This window comes from Nicotiana tabacum, chromosome 17 (genome assembly GCF_000715075.1).
Source record: "Nicotiana tabacum cultivar K326 chromosome 17, ASM71507v2, whole genome shotgun sequence".
Classification (NCBI taxonomy): domain Eukaryota; kingdom Viridiplantae; phylum Streptophyta; class Magnoliopsida; order Solanales; family Solanaceae; genus Nicotiana; species Nicotiana tabacum.
In genome coordinates this window covers 144680127-144704397 of record NC_134096.1, presented here as the reverse complement: position 1 = coordinate 144704397, position 24271 = coordinate 144680127, and the positions used below count along the sequence as shown (strand labels likewise).

Here is a 24271-nt window from a genome sequence, read left to right as displayed (position 1 = left end):
ATTTTCAAATACCATTTTTCACTTTAAAAAAAATTCATTTTTTTCCGAAATTTTACAATTCTTATGTATAAACGCCCACTTTATTTGAACGAGGATTTGAATCAAAACCAAATAAAAGGAAAAACTGAAACTTGAAATTACAAATTGGTCTCTCTTGTGCTATTTAACTCTTAGAGGTGTTATCAAATCATTCCAAAAAGTTGAAGGGGTCAAACTATAACTAGAAGTGCACTGTCTCCATTTCAGAGAGACGAGAGTTGTGAAGTCCGAATTCCGATTATCGAACGGAGCCACCGGCAAGAATTGCTTTGGGCGAATCATCTACAGGGATATCGCAATGGGATACGTGCAGGAAGCCCGAGAAAATCACGTCAAGAAGAAGGTCGAAGAAGGTACATTTGATCTTAAACCCCTAATTAGTCATGTACACTAATCATATATATTGTCATTTGTGAAGCATCAAGTAGGCGTAGGATACAACCGCACCCATTACTACTTTGTGGAAATGAATGCCATTTTTGTACAAATGTATATATTGTAAAAATTGCTCATACTTTATGCAGTTCAAGTCGAGTCTCAAATGTGAGCTTCAAATGGCAAAAAACAATTGTTTAATCACCTCCATATTCCACAATTCATTTTCCACATCTGTTTAATTTTCTAATAAACCATTTGGAAAGCTGGAGTTGTTGGCCTAAGTTCTGTTTGAGTAATTTTTGTGGTATCTCAATGGTATGAGGCAGAAGGACTACTTGCTGATATATGGCACTATATGTCCGCAGTTCTCCTTAGAGTTTTATTTGTTTCATTACGTTTTATATTGCTTATCAAGGACATAATCTCCTCCTCCATTGTAGTTTTTCCGGTTAAAGAATTTATAGGAGGTTGCAAGGTTGTGTGTGGGTGACAAGAGGGGTTGCTCTGATGGTAAGCAACCTCCACTTCCAACCAAGAGGTTGTGAGTTCGAGTCAACCCAAGAGCAAGGTGGGGAGTTCTTGCAGGGAAGGATGCCGAGGGTCTATTGGAAACAACCTCTCTACCTCATGGTAGGGGTAAAGTCTGCGTACACACTACCCTCCCCAGACCCCACTAGTGGGATTATACTGGGTTGTTGTTGTTGTTGTTGTTGTTGTTTGCAAGGTTGTGTGGAATTAGGGTAAAATTACCACTAGAGATTCAATAAGGAGGTGATGGGTGAGAATCAGGAAGAGCGAGAGGACGGAGGCAAAAATGGAATCTGCTCTGCCACAGTCGTACACCTTGTCTACAATTGCTTCACTCTTTTTTTTTCCTTACCTTACTAGGTACATTTCTTTAGTTTAGGTATGGATTCTCACGTGCTCTTGTAAGGAATGTGAGTGAAACTTTATGTTGTAACTGCAAGGAGGAGATGAAGGAAAGACAATAACCAGAATATTTGTAAAGATTACTAAAATTGCAGGGAGAGTGCACGGTTAGTACTGAGCTGGACAAAGTGCTTGCCAGGGATGCAAGGTAGTGCTGGAAAAGGATTATTGCAGGGAAAGCCAGACCTGCTAAGCAGCCAGCATGCCCATTGCCATTACTAATATAACATGATTAGGGTAGTTTGAGGGGTCTTAGGATGACATGTTATAGAAATAGAGTGTGGGTAAGAAATGCAGTGGGCTTACACAAAAATATGTTTGATTTGGTAATTTGTTTAGTATAAGGTACAAAGTGGCTCGTTTTGACGAATTGAAGGTAGATTTGTTAAGCAAGACTCCACGTAACTACCTTGTTATAGGACAGGGACATTATCAAATTTGTAAGCCTCATTTACTAAATGAAGAAGAAAGATGATTTTCCACTTTCAAGCCTTTAAAATTTAATTTGTTGGTTGTGAAACTATTTTAGGTATTCTTGTGTTGTCCATTATTGATGTTCCTCAAGAACACTCTATATCATCTTCAACCCTCCACATTAAGTGCTTAGTTTGTTTCTCTCTGTGATTGTTTCCTCTAAACGTTGAGGAAGTTTTCGTTTTGATAGGGTTGTTATTGGTTTAGAGTCCTATTCATTCTTTCTGGTCATCCAGAAGCAGAGAAATAAAACAACATAGCAATTCGGGTCCGCTATTTGAATCATCACTGTCCATGTTAGCGCCCAATTTTGATTTAGATTGAGATGTGCCAAGAATATCTGGTTGCTTTTGTTTTTTGGTGTCTTGACATGTGATGCAAGCAGTTGTCCTTGCTTGGATCTAGACGCTCAAAAGAACAAAGCTTTTAGTTCACTTTTCCAACTTATGTCTTGCCACATTATTTGGTCCAACAGAGTTGGATAAAAGTTTGTCATTCATACTTTCGCAAAAGCTTCCTGTTACATAGTCAGGACCATGTCTGTTTGACATTTTTATGCCTGTTTTTACCTGACAAATATGACTTATATTTATACCTTAAATGGCAGTTCCCTTATGTATTGTTGTCCGCTGTTTTTCAGCTACTGTCATGAAAAAATAAATTTATCTTTCAGTCATATTCCTTAACTTGAATGTTTTATGCATCAATAATTCAGCTTTGCGCAGTAAAATGAAGCAGAAAGCACTTCAACAATGCAATCACTACACTGCAAAGTATGCTGAATGTGCCTCAGGAAGAACATTATCTGTTGTTTGGCAGTGCCGCAAACAAGCTAAAGAATTAAATGGGTGCCTCCATCAGTAGTATGTTCCTCATCTTTGATTCAACTTGTTCTTTCATCTTTAGTTACGTCTAAATATGTTCAGCAACTATTTGCTCTCATTTTGGTTATCATGACATCTTTGTCTTCCATTAACTTGCCTGCAATTTTCCCACGATCTGATGACAGATTTTCTTTGAATAAGTCCTCAAGAGAAACTGAGCTTAACTGCAAGGTTCAAATAGTTATGTACCCAAATGTGAATACTGGAAGTTCGAGCTGACAAATCTTCTAACAATCAACTTTGCCCATTATCGATGGGTGATCTTCTGAAAACTTAGAATGCTTATTTTAGAAGCATTGTTCATGACAGGTGTGTTAAAACTTAAGATAAACCATAGGAGGCTTATTACTTAATTAAAAAAAAAAAAAAAAAAACTTAAGATGCACTCAAGCTTAGGCCATGGCATCCCTTTGAGATAAGGTGTGACTAAGCAAGTAAATTGATATTTTGAATATGTTTGACATTTTGAAAGTACGGAGCGGTTAGAATTAAGTTATTTTTGACAATTATGCCCTCAGGTTTGAACTAGACTTGCAACCCAAAGCAGAAAAAACCCTAAAGGGAAAAAAAGTTAACCATGGGTATTGGGGGGCAGAACATGTAATAGGGGTAAAATTATTTCTTTGACCCGTAATTCAAAGGGGAATTTCAAGTTTATAGGCAAAATTTTGTTTCAAAACAAATGTAGGTGTATTAGAGACCAATAGACCATCATCTAATCCTCAGCTACTCAATGAACAAACCAGAGGCAGGATAAATGATTTCCGAGGACTGTACCCCTTTATCTCCGCGACCAAACTAAATCCATTGGGCAGTCAACATGTTATTGTAATATTTTAGCGCTTAAATTTCGTGATGCACTCTGATGTTCTATTTTTTTCCCCTTGTTTCCTGTTCATGCAGTACAAATGACTCTGTTTTGGAAGAAATGAAGAAAGAATACATGCTTCAACAAGACGGGAAGGAACCACCTAGAGCTTGAGTTTCACTTTCTTGGTACTTTCAGTTTGTAGCTCTAAACATTGTCATTGTACCTACTTTCTGCTTGGTCAAGTTATACTGGAATTAGAGTGGTTTCTGCTCAGTCATGTTGTACTGGAATTAGAAGAAGAATATTTGATTTTTTTTTTCTTTACTTGAAAAGGAATAAGTGGGCTTCGTATTATGCAAGTCATTTCTGGGATGAGATTATTATATGTTGCTCCAGAGTTGGGATTTCGTTAATTGTGACATTAGTATCCTGGTCAGCTCGAAGGTACTTCCGCTAATACAGTGGGCAGTTTGCTATGATCAAAGTTTGAGCAGATGGGTTTACACAGAGTGTCTCCAACATAGCATGTGGACTGGTCTTAAACGTTAATACAAGAAAAGATAGCTAGTTTGACACAATGTTCAATATAGATTTGTGTTCAAACAAGTTATGTGCTACCACGGCGCAAACGAGGAAACATAGTACTCCCTTTGTTTCAATTTAGATGACGCATTTCGCTTATCGAGAGTTAATTTAACTAAACTTTGAATTTACATTTGATTAATTCATTTCAATATTTTAAAATTAAAATTTAGATATTCAAAAACTATACGAAAAGTATTATTAGTTACAATTTTTCTCATGTTAATATGATAGAAAAATATATTTTAAAATGTTAGTCAAACTTCACTCTGTTTGAGCGATAAGCTAAATATTTCATCTAAATTGAAACGGAGGAAGTACTATTTTATCATTCTATTAATACATCTCGGATACTTGGACATGAAAAGAAATGGCTCTCTTTGACAAGACGAATGTGTGTTTGGCGAGGAAAAATAAAAAATAATTACTATTTCTTAGGCCTATTTTCTTATCACGCACGAGATGTTCCCAAGTCTAGAGACTAGAGGGACCCTTTCTTAACCTATATGTGAACGGATTAATTTTATGGTAAAGAGCCAAAAATGTTCTTGAACTATCTCAAATAGTTCAAAAATGTCATTCGTTTGTTTTTTGTACCAAAAATATCCATGTCGTCTATACTTTGGACCACAAATGCCCTTAAACTGTTAGTCTTGTCATTGAAGGTGACATGGTAGTCCAACTGGGTTAGATTTGCTTACATGACCATCCACCTAAGCAATCCAACATGGCAAAATTATTTTTTCGGAAAAAAAATATTTTTTTTGGAATTTTTAAAAAAATACAAAATCAACACTTATTCCGAAAAAAAGTAAAAACAATTCCGGAAAAATTATTTTCTGAAAAAATAATTTTATTTTTTCCGGATTTTTTTTTATTTTTCCGAAAAATAATTTTTTCGGAATATTTTTTACTTTTTTCGGAAAAAGTATTGATTTTGTATTTTAATAAAAATTTCTGAAATAAATAATTTTTCCGAAAAAATATATAACGGTTTAATGGCATTTGGACAACAAAATCAACACTTTCCGGAAAATTATTTATTTCGGAAATTTTTATTAAAATACAAAATCAATACTTATTCTGAAAAAAGTAAAAAATTTCGGAAATATTATTTTTTCGAAAAATAATTTTTCTGGGAATTGTTTTTACTTTTTTCGGAATTAGTGTTGATTTTGTATTTTAAAAAATGGGAAAATATTTTTTTCGGAAAATTATTTTTTCGGAGATTTTTTTTTACTTTTTTCGGAATAAGTGTTGATTTTGTATTTTAAAAAAAATTTCGAAAAAATAATTTTTCCGAAAAAATAATTTTGCCATGTTGGATTGCTTAGGTGGATGGCCATGTAAGCAAATCTAACCAGTTGGACTGCCATGTCACCTTCAATGACAAGACTAAATGTTTAAGGGCATTTGTGATCCAAAATATAGACGGCGGAGATATTTTTGGTACCAAAAACAAACGGAGGGCATTTTTGAGCTATTTCAGATAGTTCAACAGCATTTTTGGCCCTTTTCCGTTAATTTTATTCTGATTTTTTCCATCTACTTGTTCGACTTTGAGGAGAAAAGGACAATGTTGCTGAAAAACATTCCATGCATCTCTCGATACAATTATTGAACTATTTCTACTATAACCACAAGAACCTAAATTACAGAAATAGTAAGAAAAGAAGCTTTCACCGAAAAATTCATCTTATGAACGGCCATATTGTTGGATCATGGAATTAAAATAGTAGGAAATAAAGACTAATTTATAATAGTAGGTTGTCCAACATATGAAAAAACATGTGAACAAGACTAGCTAGTACGATTTGATTCTAACTAATAAAGCAACAAAAACACCCTAGCTACTATACTATATAAGCATCTAAATAAAATAGTAGAAGCTAAATTAATTAATCTTTACTAACAAGCTAAAGAGCTTCGATAGAACAGTGAGTTTTCTTAGCACAAAGCTTTTCCAACTCCTTTGCAACTTCTTCAATTTCTTCATCTCCTTTGGAACGAAGCATTTCCTTCATATCCCTTGCCTTTTGCCTCACAAATTCACCATCCTTCTCCACCACCACTTGGTTGATTATGGCTGCAACTTCCTCTCTATGAAGTTTTGCATTACTATCCCTCACAACTTCCACAGCAATACCAACCTCTTCAACAAGCCTAGAATTAACTGGTTGATCAATATGCATTGGCATAGCGATAATTGGAACACCATATTTCATGCTTTCCATTACAGAACTCCATCCGCAATGACTCACAAATCCGCCAATACTTGAATGCTCCAAGATTTTTGCCTGTGGTGCCCATCCTTTAAAAACGTTTCCCCTATTCCCTACCCTATTGAAAAACCCTTTAGGTAATGCCTCTTCAAGTTCAAGATCTTCCCCTTTTTGGAACCTTATAGGCCATATAAAATTCACCTTACTCTTTTCCAACCCATAAGCAATCTCCAATAAATCTTCCTTGGACAAAAAATATTCACTTCCAAAAGATACAAAAATTGTGGATTTCTCCTCCTTTTCATTCAACCATGTTATTAACTCTGATTCTCCATCATCAATAGTAGGTTCTTGAACTAATGGACCAAGTGGTACAACTTTTTTCCCAGTTAAATTAGTGATATAATCACTATACTTACCCTCAATCTCCTTAAAACTTTTTATCAAAACAAGATCACTAGATAGGTAAAAACAATCTCTAACTCGCTTCTTATCTTCCTCAAGCTTTTCCACAGGCATAGATGATTCATCTTTCTCTATACGAGCCATCTCATAGTCACGATAACAAATAGACGAGAAGGGAAATTTTATACCTGGGTTGTTGAACACATGCAACATATAAGAAGTCATTGTAGCGCTACTACTAATAAATTCAACAGCAGGGATTTTTAACTCAGCAGCAGCCTTTGGAGCCCAAGGTTGGAGAAAATCATAAATCAATAAATCAGGTTTTAGGGTTTTCAAGATTAGGGTAAAATCAGGACTGGCTAAGTCAAAAGCTTCTTTGAGAGTGTTCATAAGATGAGGTGGGAGACCATTTGTGGTGTGGTGACAAGGAGGAAGATTAGGTAAAGTTTGGAGATTAAGTTCCAAGAATTGGATTGATGGTGAAAATTCTGGGCTAAGGTTTTTCTTAATAGAGCTTAGGTTTATTGGCGTAGAACACAAGTAAATAGTGAAGTTTCTTTGGCTGAGCTTTTTGGCTAACTCTAAGAAGGGAGAGATATGGCCATAGCCCAACCATGGAAACATCAAAACTCGAAGTGGTTTTTGATTATCCATAAAACCATTCATGATTTCTTGAATTTTTTTTCTTTCTCAAACTTAATTCTTCTCACAACTTTTTGGCATGCAAAAAGGGATTGATATGGAGTTATATTTATAGTTTATCAACAAGTTCATTGTATGGTAAGTTGGAAAATATTGGAAGATCTATAAGTGTTTAATGCACAAACACGTAGAAGGAAAATGCGACTATATATTTTTGGTATACGTATAATATCTGCATGGTTCACTTTCCTTTTGCGTTGTTCCACTTTCTTGTATTTCTTCCTCTTCCTTTTCAGTTTCTTTTATAACTGGATTTCTTTTCCTTTTTTATTTCTGGTAACTATGCTAATTGGGAACCTATATATGGTAGTTATTTTGTTTAGGTGGTAATACCTTATGTACTAAAAAAAAGGTAAACTTAACGTACTCGGAAATCAATCCATAAATATAAATAGAACCCTAGATTTCCAAGTGTTTATATATAGACAAGATTTTAAAAGAGTAGAAATAATCTTTTCTTTTATATTCTGTCGTTTTTCATTTCTCAAATTTTTAAACTTTATTCTTCATTAGTGTTTTTTATGTGGCACAATTATTTACAGAAGCAAAGTGGGATTTCTTTCTAATTCAGACAAGCCAAGTGGGATGAAAGAGTTAAATTATGCATCCAGTGAGAAAAAAGTTAGATCAGATAAAATAAAATCTTATTACCGAGAAAGAAAAAAAACAACCCCGTTAAACATAAGGGGTATAAGCTTATCAACGTATACATTATAATGTAATTTTTTTTTACACAAAATATGAAAGAAAATTACTGCGTTTGCCTAATGTATATATGTACAAACCAAAAGAGGATGTGCGTTATTATAAGTCAGAACTTCGAGAAAGTTAGGTGTAATTCTCCTATATATAGGATTTGTAATTAAAAGTTAGAATAAACGGGCAGTGAGCTACATATATGATTTTCATACTTCTTATTTTATTTTTAAGGAAATAATAACAATAAATTTTTAAATTCACCTTGGTTTCGTTCCAATAGAATCTTTAGAATTTTAAGGAATACCTTTTCAGTACTAAAAACATTATGTTAGTATATTCCCTTAATCTTGAGATCAGATTTGTATATATTTCTATTCCAAAAAGTAACACCACTTGACATAGTTAAGTCAAGAATAATTATACTGGCCAACGCAAGGAAATAAATCAATGAAGAAGAAACAGAGTTTTTGAAGGAAAAATTAGGTCACAAACTTCTCTAAAATCCTGAAATGCTGTATATCCAAGTTGTAGGCGTGCTTCTATAGTACTAGTCTCTCGTCACATGCGTTGCACGTAAGCACTAACTTATATATTATATGATTTTTGTAATAATATGAATATTATAGAAACAAATATTTCAATAAATAAATATACCTAAATAATAAAATATAAGTTTTGTGAATAATCAATGTAATTCGTTAGTATGGTGAATTATTTGTCCAGGTCAAAAAAGTTGGATATCGTCCTAATATACGAAGATGAACCGTCAAATTATAATTAACATTACAAACGCCAAGAATATTTAACTTATCAAAATGTTGGAAGTAGTCGGTCATATTTTGAAAGGTGTATGGGTCAATAGTGTTAGAACATTTCTTTAAGCGATGGCTAAAATATGAAATTAACTTCATAGAAAATATATAGGTGAGTACTCTTATATTTATATACTCCGTCCCTTTTAATTTGTTGGTCTTAGTTTGAAAGTTTAATAAAGAAATAAAGACTTCTGAAACTTGTGATTTTAAATATGCCATAATATTTGTGTGACTATAAAACTTTAAAAAGTTGTGGTCTTAAAAAACCATAGCATTTGTCTGGTTATAAAAATTTTTCATTAAGAAAATATAGGAATGTGCCAAACGTTTTGAAACGGACTAATAAGAAAATAGTGTAAAAACGAAGGGAGTAATTATTATCCGTTAATGAACAAACCATCTATTAGGGGAATTCTATTGATAAATCTTGTGATACGTACAAAAGAAAAAATTAAAAAGAAAGGGGATATTAATAATTGACAGGGTTGATCTTAGACGGCCAGTGGTTAATGTTGTGTTCACCTTATCCTTCCGTTTTTCATAGCATTGGGCCCTATTTATTGGTTATTCTTACTGCATGTCATTTATTTTTGGTTCTTATGTTGCTGTTATTATTTCTATGGTTTCTGTTGACGGTATTGATATATTGTCTCTTCTCGTCTTTTTGGTCTTCTTGAGCGGAGGGTCTATCGGAAATAGCCTCTCTGCCCCATCGGGGTAGGGGTAAGGTCTGCGTACACACTATCCTCCTCACACTCTACTTGTGAGATTTTACCGGATCATTATTGTTGTTGTTGTTGTTGGACAGATATTAACTTGGTGCAATACAAAAAAAAAAAAAAAAAAAAAGGACGGAGAAAGCTTTTCTCCACACTCACATGTTAACTTACAAAACTTGTTAAATCTATATCTAAATCTAAATCTATACTATATTAAAAGCATGAAGGTCATTAGTGAAATGTTAATTCGACTTTTTTACCTTCTAAAAATAAATTTCACATTGGACATAATTGTAATTTAAGTTACTTTTCTAATATTTAGGATATTTAAACTACCTAAAATTTTGGTTATTAAATATTTTATTGTTGAGCTAATTAAGAAGTCCTAATTATTAGCCTTCACCATAACAGGTTAATTAAATAAGAAAACGTGAGTATTACCATCCAATATAATACTATTAACAAAATAATATTTACCTAGAATAAAATACTAAAATTTAAACTAATGCTTTTTATTTTCATTTCAAACTTAATCTTTATCACACAAAAAACATTCTAAAGTCCCTCAAATTTTATGTTAAATGTTATAAGCAACACTTCATTTAATAGTTATTTAATTACTTTTTTAATATCTAAGAACTTAAAATTAATTAAATTTTACTTATTAATTTATTTTCTTATTCGAACCATGTAGAATTTATAATATTTAGAGATTTATTAAAATATCGCTTCGTATAAGCCTTACACATAAGTTATATATAAATGATTAAAAAAATAAATAAAAGAAGAATAAAAATATTTAAGAAAGAAGAGGTACGGGTTCCTGGACAATAACGTAGATATCACTTTTTAAAAATATACTGCACCAATAATTTTATTCAATATTATACTTTTAACTTTCAAAAGTTTTAAATGCTCTTTTACAATTATGAGCAATGTCGAGCAGAAATCAATAAAAGCCACAAAATACCAAGATAATTTTTTAGATTCTTTAACTTTTAATCCATGATATATTTAGCTAAACATGAGAGGGTTTATCAGTAGCTTTCAATTGTATATTTTCTTACTAGCTTGCTTTATTTTATTTTTTTAATGTATTTTTTTGTTTATTATTGCACTTTGATTTTATGTTATTTAAAGTTCGTATGTGCTTATATGTTATAAGTTGTATCCTTCAAGATTATTTACATTTTTAAGGTTCTTGCCCGTGAAACTGAAATTATGAAATTACAAACTTGGAACAAATCTTAAGTTGAATTATTAATGATGAGGACTTCTGGGATAGTTTCTTTAATTATTGAGTTAATTATACACAAGCAATATTCATATCATCTTTAGGAACATACACTTTTATTTTATAATTCAATATTATTTTTTAAATAAATTTATACTCATTAAGACAGGATTCACGCGCATCGCACGTACCCTAATACTAGTCTACCATAAAAATGTGTACGTCCTTAACAAATGGATCCAATTTTTAAAAATAAATAATAAAATTGGTAATTCCATAGTGAGTTCATGCTCACAAAAAGTGAGATGAAAACAGGCTAGTTGCACGTCCGATCTGTAACGACCCGACCGATCGTTTTGAGCTCTACTGTATCGTTCAGCGGTTTGAGGCCTTGAGTAGTTTCACTTCATGTATTATGACTTATACGCGTGGTCGAGGTTGAATTTCAGGAAGTTCAGAGTTGATTCGGATGGAAAATTCTAATTTAGGAACCTTTAAGTTGAAAGAATTGACTAAGATTTGACTTTTGAGTAAACAATTTTGGAATCGAGATTAAAAGGTTCTAATAGGTTCGTATGATAATTTCGGACTTGGGCGAATGTTCGGGTTGAGTATCGGGTCGCCCGAGAGTATTTCAGCGCTTATTGTGAAAAGTTGGCATTTTGAAGGTTTTAGAATTTTTTAAGTTTGGTTTGAGGTGGACTTTGGTGTTATCGATATTCGTTTGGGGTTCCGAACCTTGAAATATGTTTGTATCATGATTTGTGACTTGTACGTAAAGTTTGGCATCATTCCAGAATGTTTAAGTATGATTCGGACGCGTTCGTTGAAGTTTGAATGTTTGAAAGTTTAAAGAAATGTTTCGATCGTCGATTCGTAGTTTTGATTTTGTTTGGTGTGATTTGAGGCCTCGAGCAAGTTCGTATCATATTTTGGGACTTGTTGGTGCGATTGGACTGTGTCCCGGGGGCCTCGGGTGTGTTTCGAGATGGTTTCGGGACATTTCTCCATGTTTTGCTGCTGCTGTTGTTGCTGGTTCTGGTATTGTTCATCGCAAACACGTAGTGGTTATCGCGTTCGCGAAGAAGGATCATGGCTGCTGGAATTTTTTGCTTCGCGTTCGCGAAGGCTTGGAGAGCAAGGCTCCGTGTTCGCGATTTGATGTTCGCGTTCGCGAAGAAGAAGCTGGCCTAGTGGCTGACTTGGTCTTCACGTTCGTGGAAAGTCAGGCGCGTTCGCGATAGGCGGGCTGGTAAAACTTCGCGTTCGCGTAGAAAAGTTTTGGAGCTGAAGCTGGATGTGCTTCGCGAATGCGAGGTGATTTTCGCGTTCGCGATGAAGGTCGTTTGGGCAGTGTATAAAATTACAAAAATGGGTTTTGGCTCATTTTATCTCAAATCATCCATGGGAGCCGAGCTTGGGGAGACTTTGAAGGAGCTTTTTCGTCATCCATCACTAGGTAAGTGACTTTTACATATTGTGAGTTAAATACATGAACTATACATGAATTTTATATGGATTTGAACATGAAAATTGGTGGAAATTGTGAGATTTTAAAGAAAACCTAGAATTTATATTTTTGAATTTTTACCACAAAATTGGACATGGGATGAGGGATAAATTACATATTTGAGTTCGTGGTATCATGGGTAATGTTCATCTTCGGAAATTTTCGGAATCCGGGCACGTGGGCCCGAGGGTTGACTTTATTGACCTTTTCGAGCGGAGATGAAAATCATTATAAATTGTTAAATTGTAAGCATTGGAGTATATTTTTATTAGTTTGTACATTATTTGACTAGTTTTGGAGCGACGGGCATCGATTTGAGGTGTTAGAGTGGCGTTAGAGCCGGTTATGGAACTTCGGAGCGAGGTAAGTCTCATGTCTAACCCTGTGAGGGGCAATTTATCCCATAGGTGCTATGTTCTTATATGCTACATATTGTGGGAGCTACGCACGTATGAGGTGACGGGTGTCCGTGCGTATGCTAGAATTCCTGATTATGTTCGGGTAAACTTAGGTTCACGCCATGCTATAATTGTACTATTTGAGTTATCTTTGCTCGTTTAAATTCCTTTATTTCGCGTTACGACTTGAGACTAGACTTGCATAGGGTGATAGACTCGCTATTGTAGAGATGTGACGAGCTACTTGATAATCTGTAGAATAATTTGTGCTTCCCTTATGAATTTCTCCCGCGTTGTGCGTACTCATTGCAAAGTTTTCCTTAAATTTCATAACTCACACGTATATTCATGAGTGGAGTCAAGGAACCATTAAAGCTTCTTATTCTAATAAGATCGGGTCGTTCGCCTCGGCAGAATTTTGTACCACACTCTTATGGGAGCAGGCCATTCGCCTCGGCAGTATAATAGATGCATCTATGGTTCGTGCCACTCGACCCTCAGCAGTGTACACATTATTCTGGATCGGGCCGAACGACCTCGGCAGTATCGTGCATTATATCGCTAGTAGCCGAATCATAATCGTGCGTTATATCGCCAGCAATCCGAATATTCACGAGATTTTTCTTCCAGTGATACCTTGCATTTTATATGGTATTTCTTATTCATTTGATATTAGCACTTGATATCCGAGTTGTTGAGATAGAATACGATATTGAGAAGTTTATAGCATTAAAAAAAAATTGAAAGATTATGCTGGTTACCATTTCATCCTACTATTACTGTTGTGCTTCATATATGTTTAGGATTTAGCATACTACTTTATTGCACCTCTAATAAGTGTCAGCGTCGACCCCTCGTCACTATTTGTCTGGGGTTAGGCTAGATACTTACTGGGTACGCGTTGATTTACGTACTCATGCTACACTTATTGTGCAGGTATATATATGTGTGTGGTGGTTTTTTGGGTGCAAGGACGCGGCTGTTGTGGGGATTTTACGGTGAGCTGTATTCCATGTTAGGATCTGCAGCATACAGAGTCTCCATCAGAGTTATTTATATTCTCCTGTCTAACTTGTATTTCAGACAAATATTGTATCATTATTGTACTCCTTAGTATATGCTCATGCACTTGTGATACCAGATTTTGGGGGTTCCTACTGGATGTTCATTATTGTAGTTTACATAATTACTATCATTTCACCTTGTAATTTATATTTTATACGGAAGTTGGAAATAAAAATCACGGGTTTTCTGCGAGTTCCAGACCTTACTCTACTTATTTAATGGGATTCATGATTTCAAAAATAATAAAATGAGTAACTAAGTAGATTAAGCATCGTTGGCTTGCTTGACGGCGACGTTAGGCGCCATCATGACCTATAGTGAATTTTGGGTCGAGACAGCTTGGTATCAGAGCTCTAGGTTCACTTAGGCCTCACGAGTTATGAGCAAGTCTAGTAGAATCTTGTGGATCAGTACAGAGACGTCTGTACTTATCATCAAGAGGTTACAGGGCTGTGAGGAGAACCTTCCTTATTGATTCCTCTTCGTGCGGTTTGATTCCATTGGAGCTTATGCCTTCATTTCCTTCTTACTCACTCTTACACGATGTTGAGCACTTGTTATCAATTGGGCATCGAAAAGTTGCAGTGGTACTACAGATGTATTGCATGATGTATCTCCCTGCGTATTCGAATAAGCTATTGTCGTTGTCCTATGCAAGGGGGTTCTATCGTTTTAGCCATGTATTAGTATTGCATATAGTTTTGAAGCTATGCCTGGATTGCTATGATATTCATAAGTGGTTATCGCGCAGTGTTGGTATGATGGTAGGGTGCTTGTTTATGTGTCGAGGCAGTGAATGACTCGAAATGAGGATTTTTCAGTGCATGGTTTAGAGGTTCAGCATTTAATTCCAGCGGAGGAAAGGCAATCACACTATGAATGTTCAGGATTTGGTTGATGGAGTAATGAGACTTGATATTTTCGAACATGGTGAAATTCTCATTTCTGATGTGGTATCGTCGTCCTTGTTTGAACGCATTAAGGTTCGCCGGTGTTATGGTCTTTTTTTATTTGCCTTCGGGATAGGGTGTTGTAAAATGGTGCCTGAGAAGTGGTTGTCAGAGATGTCGGTGTGTAGCGGTTTCAGAATCGAATCAATGTTTCTAATGCTCATGGCTCGAGAGAGATGATCTTCGAGGAGGCTTAGAGTTGGTAGCAATTTATTAGTTCAGGTGCTACAGAGATGGGTTTTGATTTGAGGCAGCATTTGGGCAGCGAATGATGAGTAAGGACATGGTGGGAGGTTTCTCGCGGTGGTTGAATTGCTAGTAGGTCAAATATGAAAAGCAGAGGTCGAGAAGTTGCTTAAAGGAGATGGTTTAACCGAAGTGGGAGTGGCAGAGTACCATATGGATTTTGTGGTAGGATAGCCACATGCCTTGAGAAAAGTTTAGAGCGATTTAGGGATCATCGTGGATAGTAACTAGGTCTACGAATTTTATTTGGAATGGTGGCTACTGTGTTGAGGAAGGTTGAATATGACGGGAGGAAGTTGGCTTGGAGTGTTTAAGGGTGTAACAGCTTGATTATCGTTATGGGATACGACGTGACTTCGAATTTGGAATGTATTATCAGACTTTCAGTTGATGTCTAAGGGGAATAAACAGACTTGTACAGCCGGTGGACGAGCATAGGCTCATGAGGGTTTACTGATTTTGTAGTACTGGTACCCAGTGCAGCGTCATTGGAAGATATCAGTATGGAATTCCACATGTGGGTCATCTCCTGTAGGTAGGTTAGTGGTTGCATGATTTCGATGAAGTTCTACGAAGAGTTCTACTTACTACCGGTAGAAGGTCGAATATGCGATTGTGACTGATAATTCGGAATGTTCATGAAAAGTTTAACAAGAGACAACGAGAAATTTAGCGGGTTGGCGGTGCGAGATCATGGTAATTGAGAAGGAGGAATCTTTGTGGGTTCTACATTATGTGATGGTAGCTTAAAGATAAGTGAGAGAGCCCACCATCTACGATTGGATCGTGTGGTTGTCTGCTCTTGCGGTTTCTGGTTATCGTTGCACTGGTAGATCATTTATGACTAAGAAAAGAAAATATCAGGGGTAATTCGGGCAAAGAACTTGATGAATGTGTGATATATTTTGCCTTATCGATTCATGTGCAAGTTTTGGGAAAACTCACAGTTTATGCTTCTTGTGGATGTGATGTACAAGGAATAGAATTCATCTGGTTGCTTCTTTGAGAGTGTTTATGTGCTAACAGAGCATTGGAATTTGATTATATTCGGGACCAGGTCAGAGTGGGTGACTCTCAATAGTGGTTCTAATGGGTTCAAGGATGTAAGTGCTATACCTAAGGATTTTGGGTTCGTTGTGTGGCTGAAGATCGGGATTTTGCAGTAGAGTGTGAAGAATACTTAAGGAATTTTCTATGTTATCATCGGGTCTGTGGGGTAGTATTGGAGGAATGGGAGAAATAGCTTCGGATTCACGAAAGGTCTTGCAGAATAAGTGTACCAGTTGGATATGCTATTGTGCGCTTGGTGAGGGTATGAGATGGTTCATGGGCATGGAGACAATGTGATCTCGTGATTTGGGTCACTTGGGATGAGTGTTGATCGAGTTTCGTTATGTTTTTTTTGAATGAAGCCATTATTATTTCTAAGGCAGGTTAGGAGTAAATTGGAGGAAGTTGGGTCGGTTGGTAATGGTTTGAATCAGCATGATTGTGATAATGATCAGTTCCTTCGGCGCGTCAAGTTATACAGGTGGTTGGTGGTTGTACGTGCGGGCTTGACAGCCACCATAATTTGATTGATTTGGGAGGTATTTGATTCAAATGGCCTTGGTATGTGTAAATAGATCCGGGAAGAGTTATGGCGATTTAGACCACAACTCGAGGTTTGTATTTTCTGCGGTTATAGGGATTCAGTTGCGTGTTGTAATGGTTCTTCTGAAATGAGTTAAGTGAAAGGCTTCTAACCAATGAAGTATTTATTCTACTAGTAGTTCAGGGGTTATGATGAATTTTTGTACTCTCGCGTTGCAGCGTGATAGGTGTAGTGAGCGGCATGGGAATTGGAAGTTGAGGATCAAGGTTGCGGCTTAGTGTTGATAAGAATGTCACGAGCTCGGATGAGCAGGGAAGAATCCAGATGTTCATAGTAAGCTAGCATTTTCTTTAGTGTCACCTGAGAACGGTGTCCTGTGTAAGAGGCTTTGTGTGTTGATTTGCTTTACGGAATTAGTACGGTTGGTGGTATGGATGTGCATACTTTGCTACCTGGTGGGAAAGGTCATGAGAGCGTATCCCACGGGGAGATTTGTATAAGTATGACATGTTAGTCACTTGATTGTTAAGGATTGAAACCAAGTATGGAGATTCTGGTACTATAGCTAATGTGAGAGTTTATGCCTGAAAGGCGCTCTAGTCATTTGGTTGTGGACTATGGGAGTTTGGTCTGGATTGGACAGCTGCTCGTGTGTGTCATGAATAGGGCCATTGTGGATCCTTGAAAAGTTGTTGGCCTAGTATAGTATGATCAGAATCGGCTTGAGGTCCATTGGTGGGTCTAATGTGAATGTGTGCTCTACGTAAGATTGGATGTGTTCATTCGGCATAGTATTGCTTACGGAGGAGTCTTCGGGCATTGGAAGTTATTCCCGCCGTCAGCTATTCCATGTAATACTCTATTATGCCATGTGGGTTGTGTGACGGCTTGATTATTCGTACATGTTTTGTGATCCCGTGTAGCTTGTGGTGTTATATGAGCAGGAAAGCTCTCGAGATGCAGGTCATTTATTGCACCTTAGTCGTGCTTGGGTTTTTGTAGCGTATGGCGCTATCTATCTCCCCAGGGTTATATTATACACTTGGTGGGTTTGTGGTCGATATTTGGGCATTTCGTAAAGTATAAGCATTAAGGAAGATGTGTGTTTCCTTGTTGGTTGTTGTGTGGATCAGGTGGCACGCCGCTACGGGTATATCGTTTGGATCGGGTGTCATGCCTCCACGGGTATGTTGTATGGATCGGGTTATGCGCCGAAACAATGTCATGCTTAGATCGGGTTGCATGCCGCAACCGTGTCATATTTGGATCGGGTTGTACGCCGCAATAGTGAGATGCTGAGTACGGTTCCATATACTTATTTTTGTGTGTCTTGTTTCTCGTCTCCGAGAAAAGTTTATAGCATCTGTTGTCCGTTTTATCGTTACGCGGGCTGGGTAGTTCCTCATCGGAGTTCGTTTTTCCTTATGAGTCATATTCAAGTTGTAGCTTGTTGGCACTTTGATGGCGTTGTATGAGATTTTAGACAGTGTTTGAGGTGGCTTATTACCCGAGTAACTTGTACTGGGTGAGACGAGGTCATTGGACCTGAGATCGGTGCGATCGGATTCAAGTAGGGTATATTAAAGAGAAAATATGGTTATTCAGTTCAGAATAAGGTAATGGTTCTTGTCATGTGAAGAGGCCCCATGATTTATTGTTTTGGCAGGTGGTTATGAGTTTCTACACACCTCTTTTGTCGTGGCATTATTGTGAGAGTCAGAACAGTTCTTACATGTGTTATGAGGCATATTGCGGGCATCAGATTCGTGAAATTGCAGCTATTGTGGTCGGAGGATGTTATTATGGGCATGCGAATTATGCGGTGCATGGTGTGATTTCAGCAAAGGTACGTGATCATGTTTTGGTACAGTATGTAGTGATTGATGCGGTGCTCGTATGTTAGAATCGAGACTCATGGAGAATTCCGGATGTTGGAACCTAGCTCTAAGGCTTGTTGGCTAAGGAAAAACAAGAAGAAGGATCTTCAGTGTGGCTCGAGCTAATGTGCTCACATGGGTTGTGGTGGAACAGGTAGGTGAACGAGGTGTTAAATAGTGATTTTGGACAAATCCAGAACAGATCTTAGCACGTTCGAGGACGAACGTATGTTTAAGTGGGGGAGAATGTAACGACCTGACCAGTCATTTTGATATCTAGCGCGTCGTTCGGCGGTTTGAGGACTTGAGTAGCTTCACTTCATATATTATGACTTGTACGCGTGGATGAGGTTGAATTTTGGGAAGTTCAGAGTTGATTCGAATGGAAAATTCTAATTTCGGAAGCTTTGATTTGGAAGAATTAACTAAGATTTGACTTTTAAGTAAATGACCTTGGAATCGGGATTTGAAGGTTCCAATAGGTTTGTATGATGATTTCGTACTTGGGCGTATGGTCGGGTTGAGTATCTGGTTGCCCGGGAGCATTTCAGCGCTTATTGTGGAAAGTTAGTATTTTGAAGGTTTTAGAATTTCCTAAGTTTGGTTTGAGGTGGACTTTGGTGTTATCGATGTCCGTTTGGGGTTTCGAACCATGTAATAGGTTCGTATCGTGATTTGTAAATTGTGCGTAAAGTTTGGCGTCACTCCGGAATGTTTAAGTATGATTCGGACGCGTTCGTCAAAGTTTGAATGTTTGAAAGTTTAAAGAAAGGTTTCAATCATCGATTCGTAGTTTTGATGTTGTTTGGTATGATTTGAGGCCTCGAGCAGGTTCGTATCATATTTTGGGACTTGTTGGTATGATTGGACGGGGTCCCGAGGGCGTCGGGTGTGTTTTGGGATGGTTTCGGGTCATTTCTCCATGTTTTGTTGCTGCTGTTGCTGGTTCTGGTGTTGCTCATCGCGAACACGTAGTGGTTATTACGTTCGCGAAGAAGAATCATGGATGCTGGATTTTTGTACTTCGCGTTTGCGACTGTGGTCATGCGTTCGCGAATAAGAAGCTGGCCTGGTGGCTGACTACTTGGTCTTCGCATTCGCGGAAGGGCAGACGCGTTTGCAATAGGTAGGCTGGCAAAGCTTTGCGTTCGCGCGCCCTTTCTCGCGTTCGCGGAGAGAAGTTTTGGAGCTGAAGCTGGATGTGCTTCGCGAACGCGAGGTGATTTCCACGTTCGCGATGAAGGTCGTCTGGGTAGTGTATAAAATTGCAAAAATGGGTTTTGGCTCATTTTATCTCAAATCTTCCATGGGAGCCGAGCTTGGGGAGACTTTGAAGGAGTGTTTTCGTCATTCATCACTAGGTAAGTGACTTTTACATATTGTGAGTTAAATACATGAATTATACATGAATTTTATATAGATTTGAACATAAAAACTGGTGAAAATTGTGAGATTTTGAAGAAAACCTAGAATTTATATTTTTGAATTTTTACCACGAAATTGGACATAAGACTAGGGATAAATTATATATTTGAGTTTGTGGTGTTATGGGTAATGCTCATCTTCGAAAATATTTAAAATCCGGGCACGTGGGCCCGAGGGTTGACTTTATTGACCTTTCGAGCGGAGTTGGGAATCATTATAAATTATTAAATTGTAAACATTGGAGTATATTTTTATTGCTTTGCACATTGTTTGACTAGTTTTAGAGCGACGAGCATCGGTTTGAGGTGTTAGAGTGGCGTTGGAGCCGGTTATGAAACTTCTGAGCAAGACAAGTTTCCTGTCTAAACCCTGTGAGGGAAAATTTATCCCGTAGGTGTTATGTTCTTATGTGCTACATGTTGTGGGAGCTACGCACGTATGAGGTGGCGGGTGTCCGTGTATATGCTAGAATTCCTGATTATGTCCGGGTAGACTTAGGTTCATGTCATGCTATAATTGTACTATTTGAGTTATCTTTGCTCATCTATTTCCTTTATTTCGCGTTACGACTTGAGACTAGACTTGCATAGGGTGATAGACTCGCTATTGTAAATATGTGACGAGCTACTTGATAATCCGCGGAATAATTTGTGCTTCCCTTATGAATTTCTCCCGCGTTGTGCGTACGCATTGCAAAATTTTCCTTAAATTTTATAACTTGCACGTATATTCGTGAGTGGGTTCAAGGACCCGTTAAAGCTTCTTATTCTAATGGGATCGGGTCGTTCGCCTCGACAGAATTTTGTACCACACTCTTATGGGAGCGGACCGTTCACCTCGGCAGTATAATAGATGCATTTATGGTTCGTGACGCTCGACCCTTGGTAGTGTACATATTATTATTATGGGATCGGGCTGTTCGCCTCGGCAATATCATATTCCTTATGGGATCGGGCCGTACGACCTCGGCATAATCGTGCGTTATATTGCCAACAGTCCCAATATCCACGAGATTTTTCTTCCATTGATGCTTTGTATTTTATATGGTGTTTCTTATTCATTTGATATTGGCACTTGATATCCGAGTTGTTGAGATAGAATACGAGATTGAGAAGTTTATATCGTTAAAGGAAATTTTGAAAGATGTTATCGTTTCATCCTACTATTACTGTTGTGCTTCATATCTGTTTAGGATTTAGCATACTGCTTTATTGGACCTCTAGTAAGTGTCGGCATCGACCCGTCATCACTACTTATTCGGGGTTAGGCTAGATACTTACTGGGTACGCGTTGATTTACGTACTCATGCTACACTTACTGCACTTATTGTGCAGGTATATATATGTGTGTGGTGGTCTTTTGGGCGCAAGGATGCGGATGTTGCGGGGACTTTACGGTGAGCTGCATTCCATGTTACGATCTGCAGCATACATAGTCTCCATCAGAGTTATTTATATTTTCGTGTCTAACTTGTATTTCAGAGAGATGTTGTATCATTATTAGACTCCTGAGTAGATGGTCATGCACTTGTGACACTGGGTTTTGGGGATTCCTACTGGATGTTCATTATTGTAGTTCACGTAATTACTATCATTTCGCCTTGTAATTTATATTTTATACAGAAGTTGGAAATAAAAATCACGGGTTTTCTGCGAGTACCAGACCTTACTCTACTTATTTAATAGGATTCATGATTTTAAAAATAATAAATTGAGTAACTAAGTTGATTGGGCACCGTTGGCTTGCCTGACGGCGGCATTAGACGCCATCACAATCTATAGTGGATTTTGGATCGTGACACGATCTACATTATTTAAAATACTTTAGTACAACACTCCAAAGTAAACTATCGGTGTAACCTTATGTATAACTACTGCAATTTCAATGACCATCTTAACAAAACTAAGGACAATAGTCTCCAACCGGATGCGTATATTGTTTACTATATAATAGGACTGATACAGAAAAAAAGGATGAAACGCTGACTTAAATTGACTGCGCAATTAAGGAAAGAGACTAAAGGAACTTGTGTTTATCATGCCTGCTAATTAGTTATTGCAAAATTTGATATTTCTTTTTGTTTGTGCCACCGTGGATGACTATGAACCCAAGCTCTAGACTATGTTTGTCCCAAACCCCCTTATTCTCTTTTGTTTACAAATTTCGCTTCATGTCCCTTCAAAAATAGCAATGGTAGATAGGACATATTCTTAACATGGGTGACTTATTTGAAGGGTGACATCCCTTCAAATAATTTTTTTATTTATTTAATATTTATTATTTGTAGGATATTTAGATTTTAAGAAGGACATTTAAATAATTTAATTTTTTAGTTTAAAGGTTCTCACTTTTATAATAATTAATCTCTTGGCACGTGCTTTTCACGTGAATGCAAGTCTTGTAATACACAATATTGTGAAATAATACACGAAAGAATAAACTAAGAGTTAGTTGAAATACAAAGGATTTTTTTAAAGGATGACAAAAGAAAAAAAAAATAAAAAGAAAATCAAATGCGATAACAATTTTGTTAGTTCTGAAACCAAACACCACAAAATATAGTTTTGAAATATAATTAATCTTTGTTTGAAATTTGGAACCAAAACTAACTTAATAGCACTATAATTGAAATATTATAGAATAGGGAAAAAAGAGCAAAGGAAGTTAATTGAAATACAGATGATGACAAAAGGAAAAAAGAACAAATTAATCTGATACCAATTTAGTTGGTTTTGAAACCAAACACCGAAAATATAGTTTCGAATTGATCTTTATTTGAAACATGAAATCGAAAGAAAATGTTTTATTATGCGCATAAAGCCTAAGAAAACTTAATAGTACTATAAAATCAACATTAGTAGATAGTCAAAAAAGAAGATATATGATAAGATCGACTTTGTATTTATTATGAAAGATACCATATAAATTTCTATCAAAGTATCTACCTTTTCGTAAAATCTACCTTAAATCATCCTTGCCATTTTCGTAAGCATATTACTTCTTTGCTTGTGCTATTTGTAGCGTCATATATTCCTTCCTACATTCCAAGCGATATAGTTCTTTGACAATTCAGAAGAAGTGATCCATAAAATTAAGTCAGAGCAAAATTACATGGCCACCTTCTTGCACCTATAATCCTGTTCTATATGAAGCTTTGACTTAGTTATCCATCATCAACTATTCAAGTGAAAAAAGGTATTCAAATGATACATCTCGCGGTTCTTAAGAGGTGTATTAAGATTGCAATAATGAACTGATTTTGCGTTTATTGAAAACGTGACATTGGAATTTTCATAATGCAGATTAATGTTTAAAACGTGGCTTTCTTCACAATCCATTGGCTGACATGAACTTGTATATAATTATGTGGCTTTTCATTACAAGTCATCAATAATTAAGTTTAGAACTCAAACGGTTAGTTGCAAAATTGGAGGGTCACAACCTTTCTGGAAAGACAAATCAAATTAAATATTATTATTAAATAATAATACTTATTTAGAAGTAAAATATTTAGGTTAGTTAAAAAGTCATTTTGGTAATTCAGCCTTTAACTTTTTGTATGTAATGTAATATATGAATTCATAATTCTTAAATGTCATCTTGATGTTTAATAAAGATCATTTTAGTTAAGTTAGTTAAATATTTCCTTTTGTAATTAAATTAATTTGTCATATAAGGTACAACTATTAAATACAGTTGTAACATAGTATATAATATGTCTAAGTATACAATGTTCTTGGTATATATATATTTCCTTTTGCCGATGTGATTGCTCTGTCATAATAAAAACTCTGGTTGTTGACATTGAAGTTGCACTACTTAATTTTTTTGACGACAAGAATGTAACCCAATAGGAAGAAATGAGTGGAAGAAATGCAAAGAACAAATACGAATGACAGAAAGTTGATCTAATAGCTTTAACCTCTAGAGGAACGTTTGTTTTTGGAGAATAGCCAAGGAAAGGTATATTAGTTGGCTATTGGAGACAAGAAAGGGTTGCTTAAGCGCGAAGCACTCTCCATATTCAATCTTGACATTGCGAGTTTGAGTCACCAAGTAATTAAGGTGGTGAGCTCATGAGAGCGGTGGGAAAAAAATTTAGCTATTGGGCGAGACCTTTATATAGTTGGGATTTTGTGATAAAGCCAACTGCCATTCGAGTTAGTTACTAAAGGAAGAAACACAACCTTTAGTAAAGTTACTTCAAATAGTTTTCTTATTTTCCTATTTTCTTTTGCATATGAATGAAACTTTATACTTCGCATTTGATGGCGTTGTTCTTTATGTGAATATTCATAATCGAACTATT

The 24271-nt window shown here is 36.3% G+C and overlaps 2 protein-coding genes across 2 annotated transcripts; one reads left to right on the top strand and one right to left on the bottom strand.

Moving 5' to 3' along the window:
• The first annotated feature begins 204 nt into the window (after positions 1-204).
• Positions 205-3899, top strand: LOC107771501 (uncharacterized). The gene is made up of 3 exons (XM_016590875.2): positions 205-392; positions 2537-2684; positions 3609-3899. Exons 1-3 carry the CDS (start codon positions 338-340, stop codon positions 3685-3687), a joined length of 282 nt encoding a protein of 93 aa, XP_016446361.1. The 5' UTR covers positions 205-337; the 3' UTR covers positions 3688-3899.
• Positions 3900-6014: 2115 nt separating this feature from the next.
• LOC107771502 (UDP-glucosyltransferase 29-like) lies at positions 6015-7394 on the bottom strand. The gene has a single exon (XM_016590876.1). It carries the CDS (start codon positions 7392-7394, stop codon positions 6015-6017), a length of 1380 nt encoding a protein of 459 aa, XP_016446362.1.
• Between the last annotated feature and the right edge of the window lie 16877 nt (positions 7395-24271).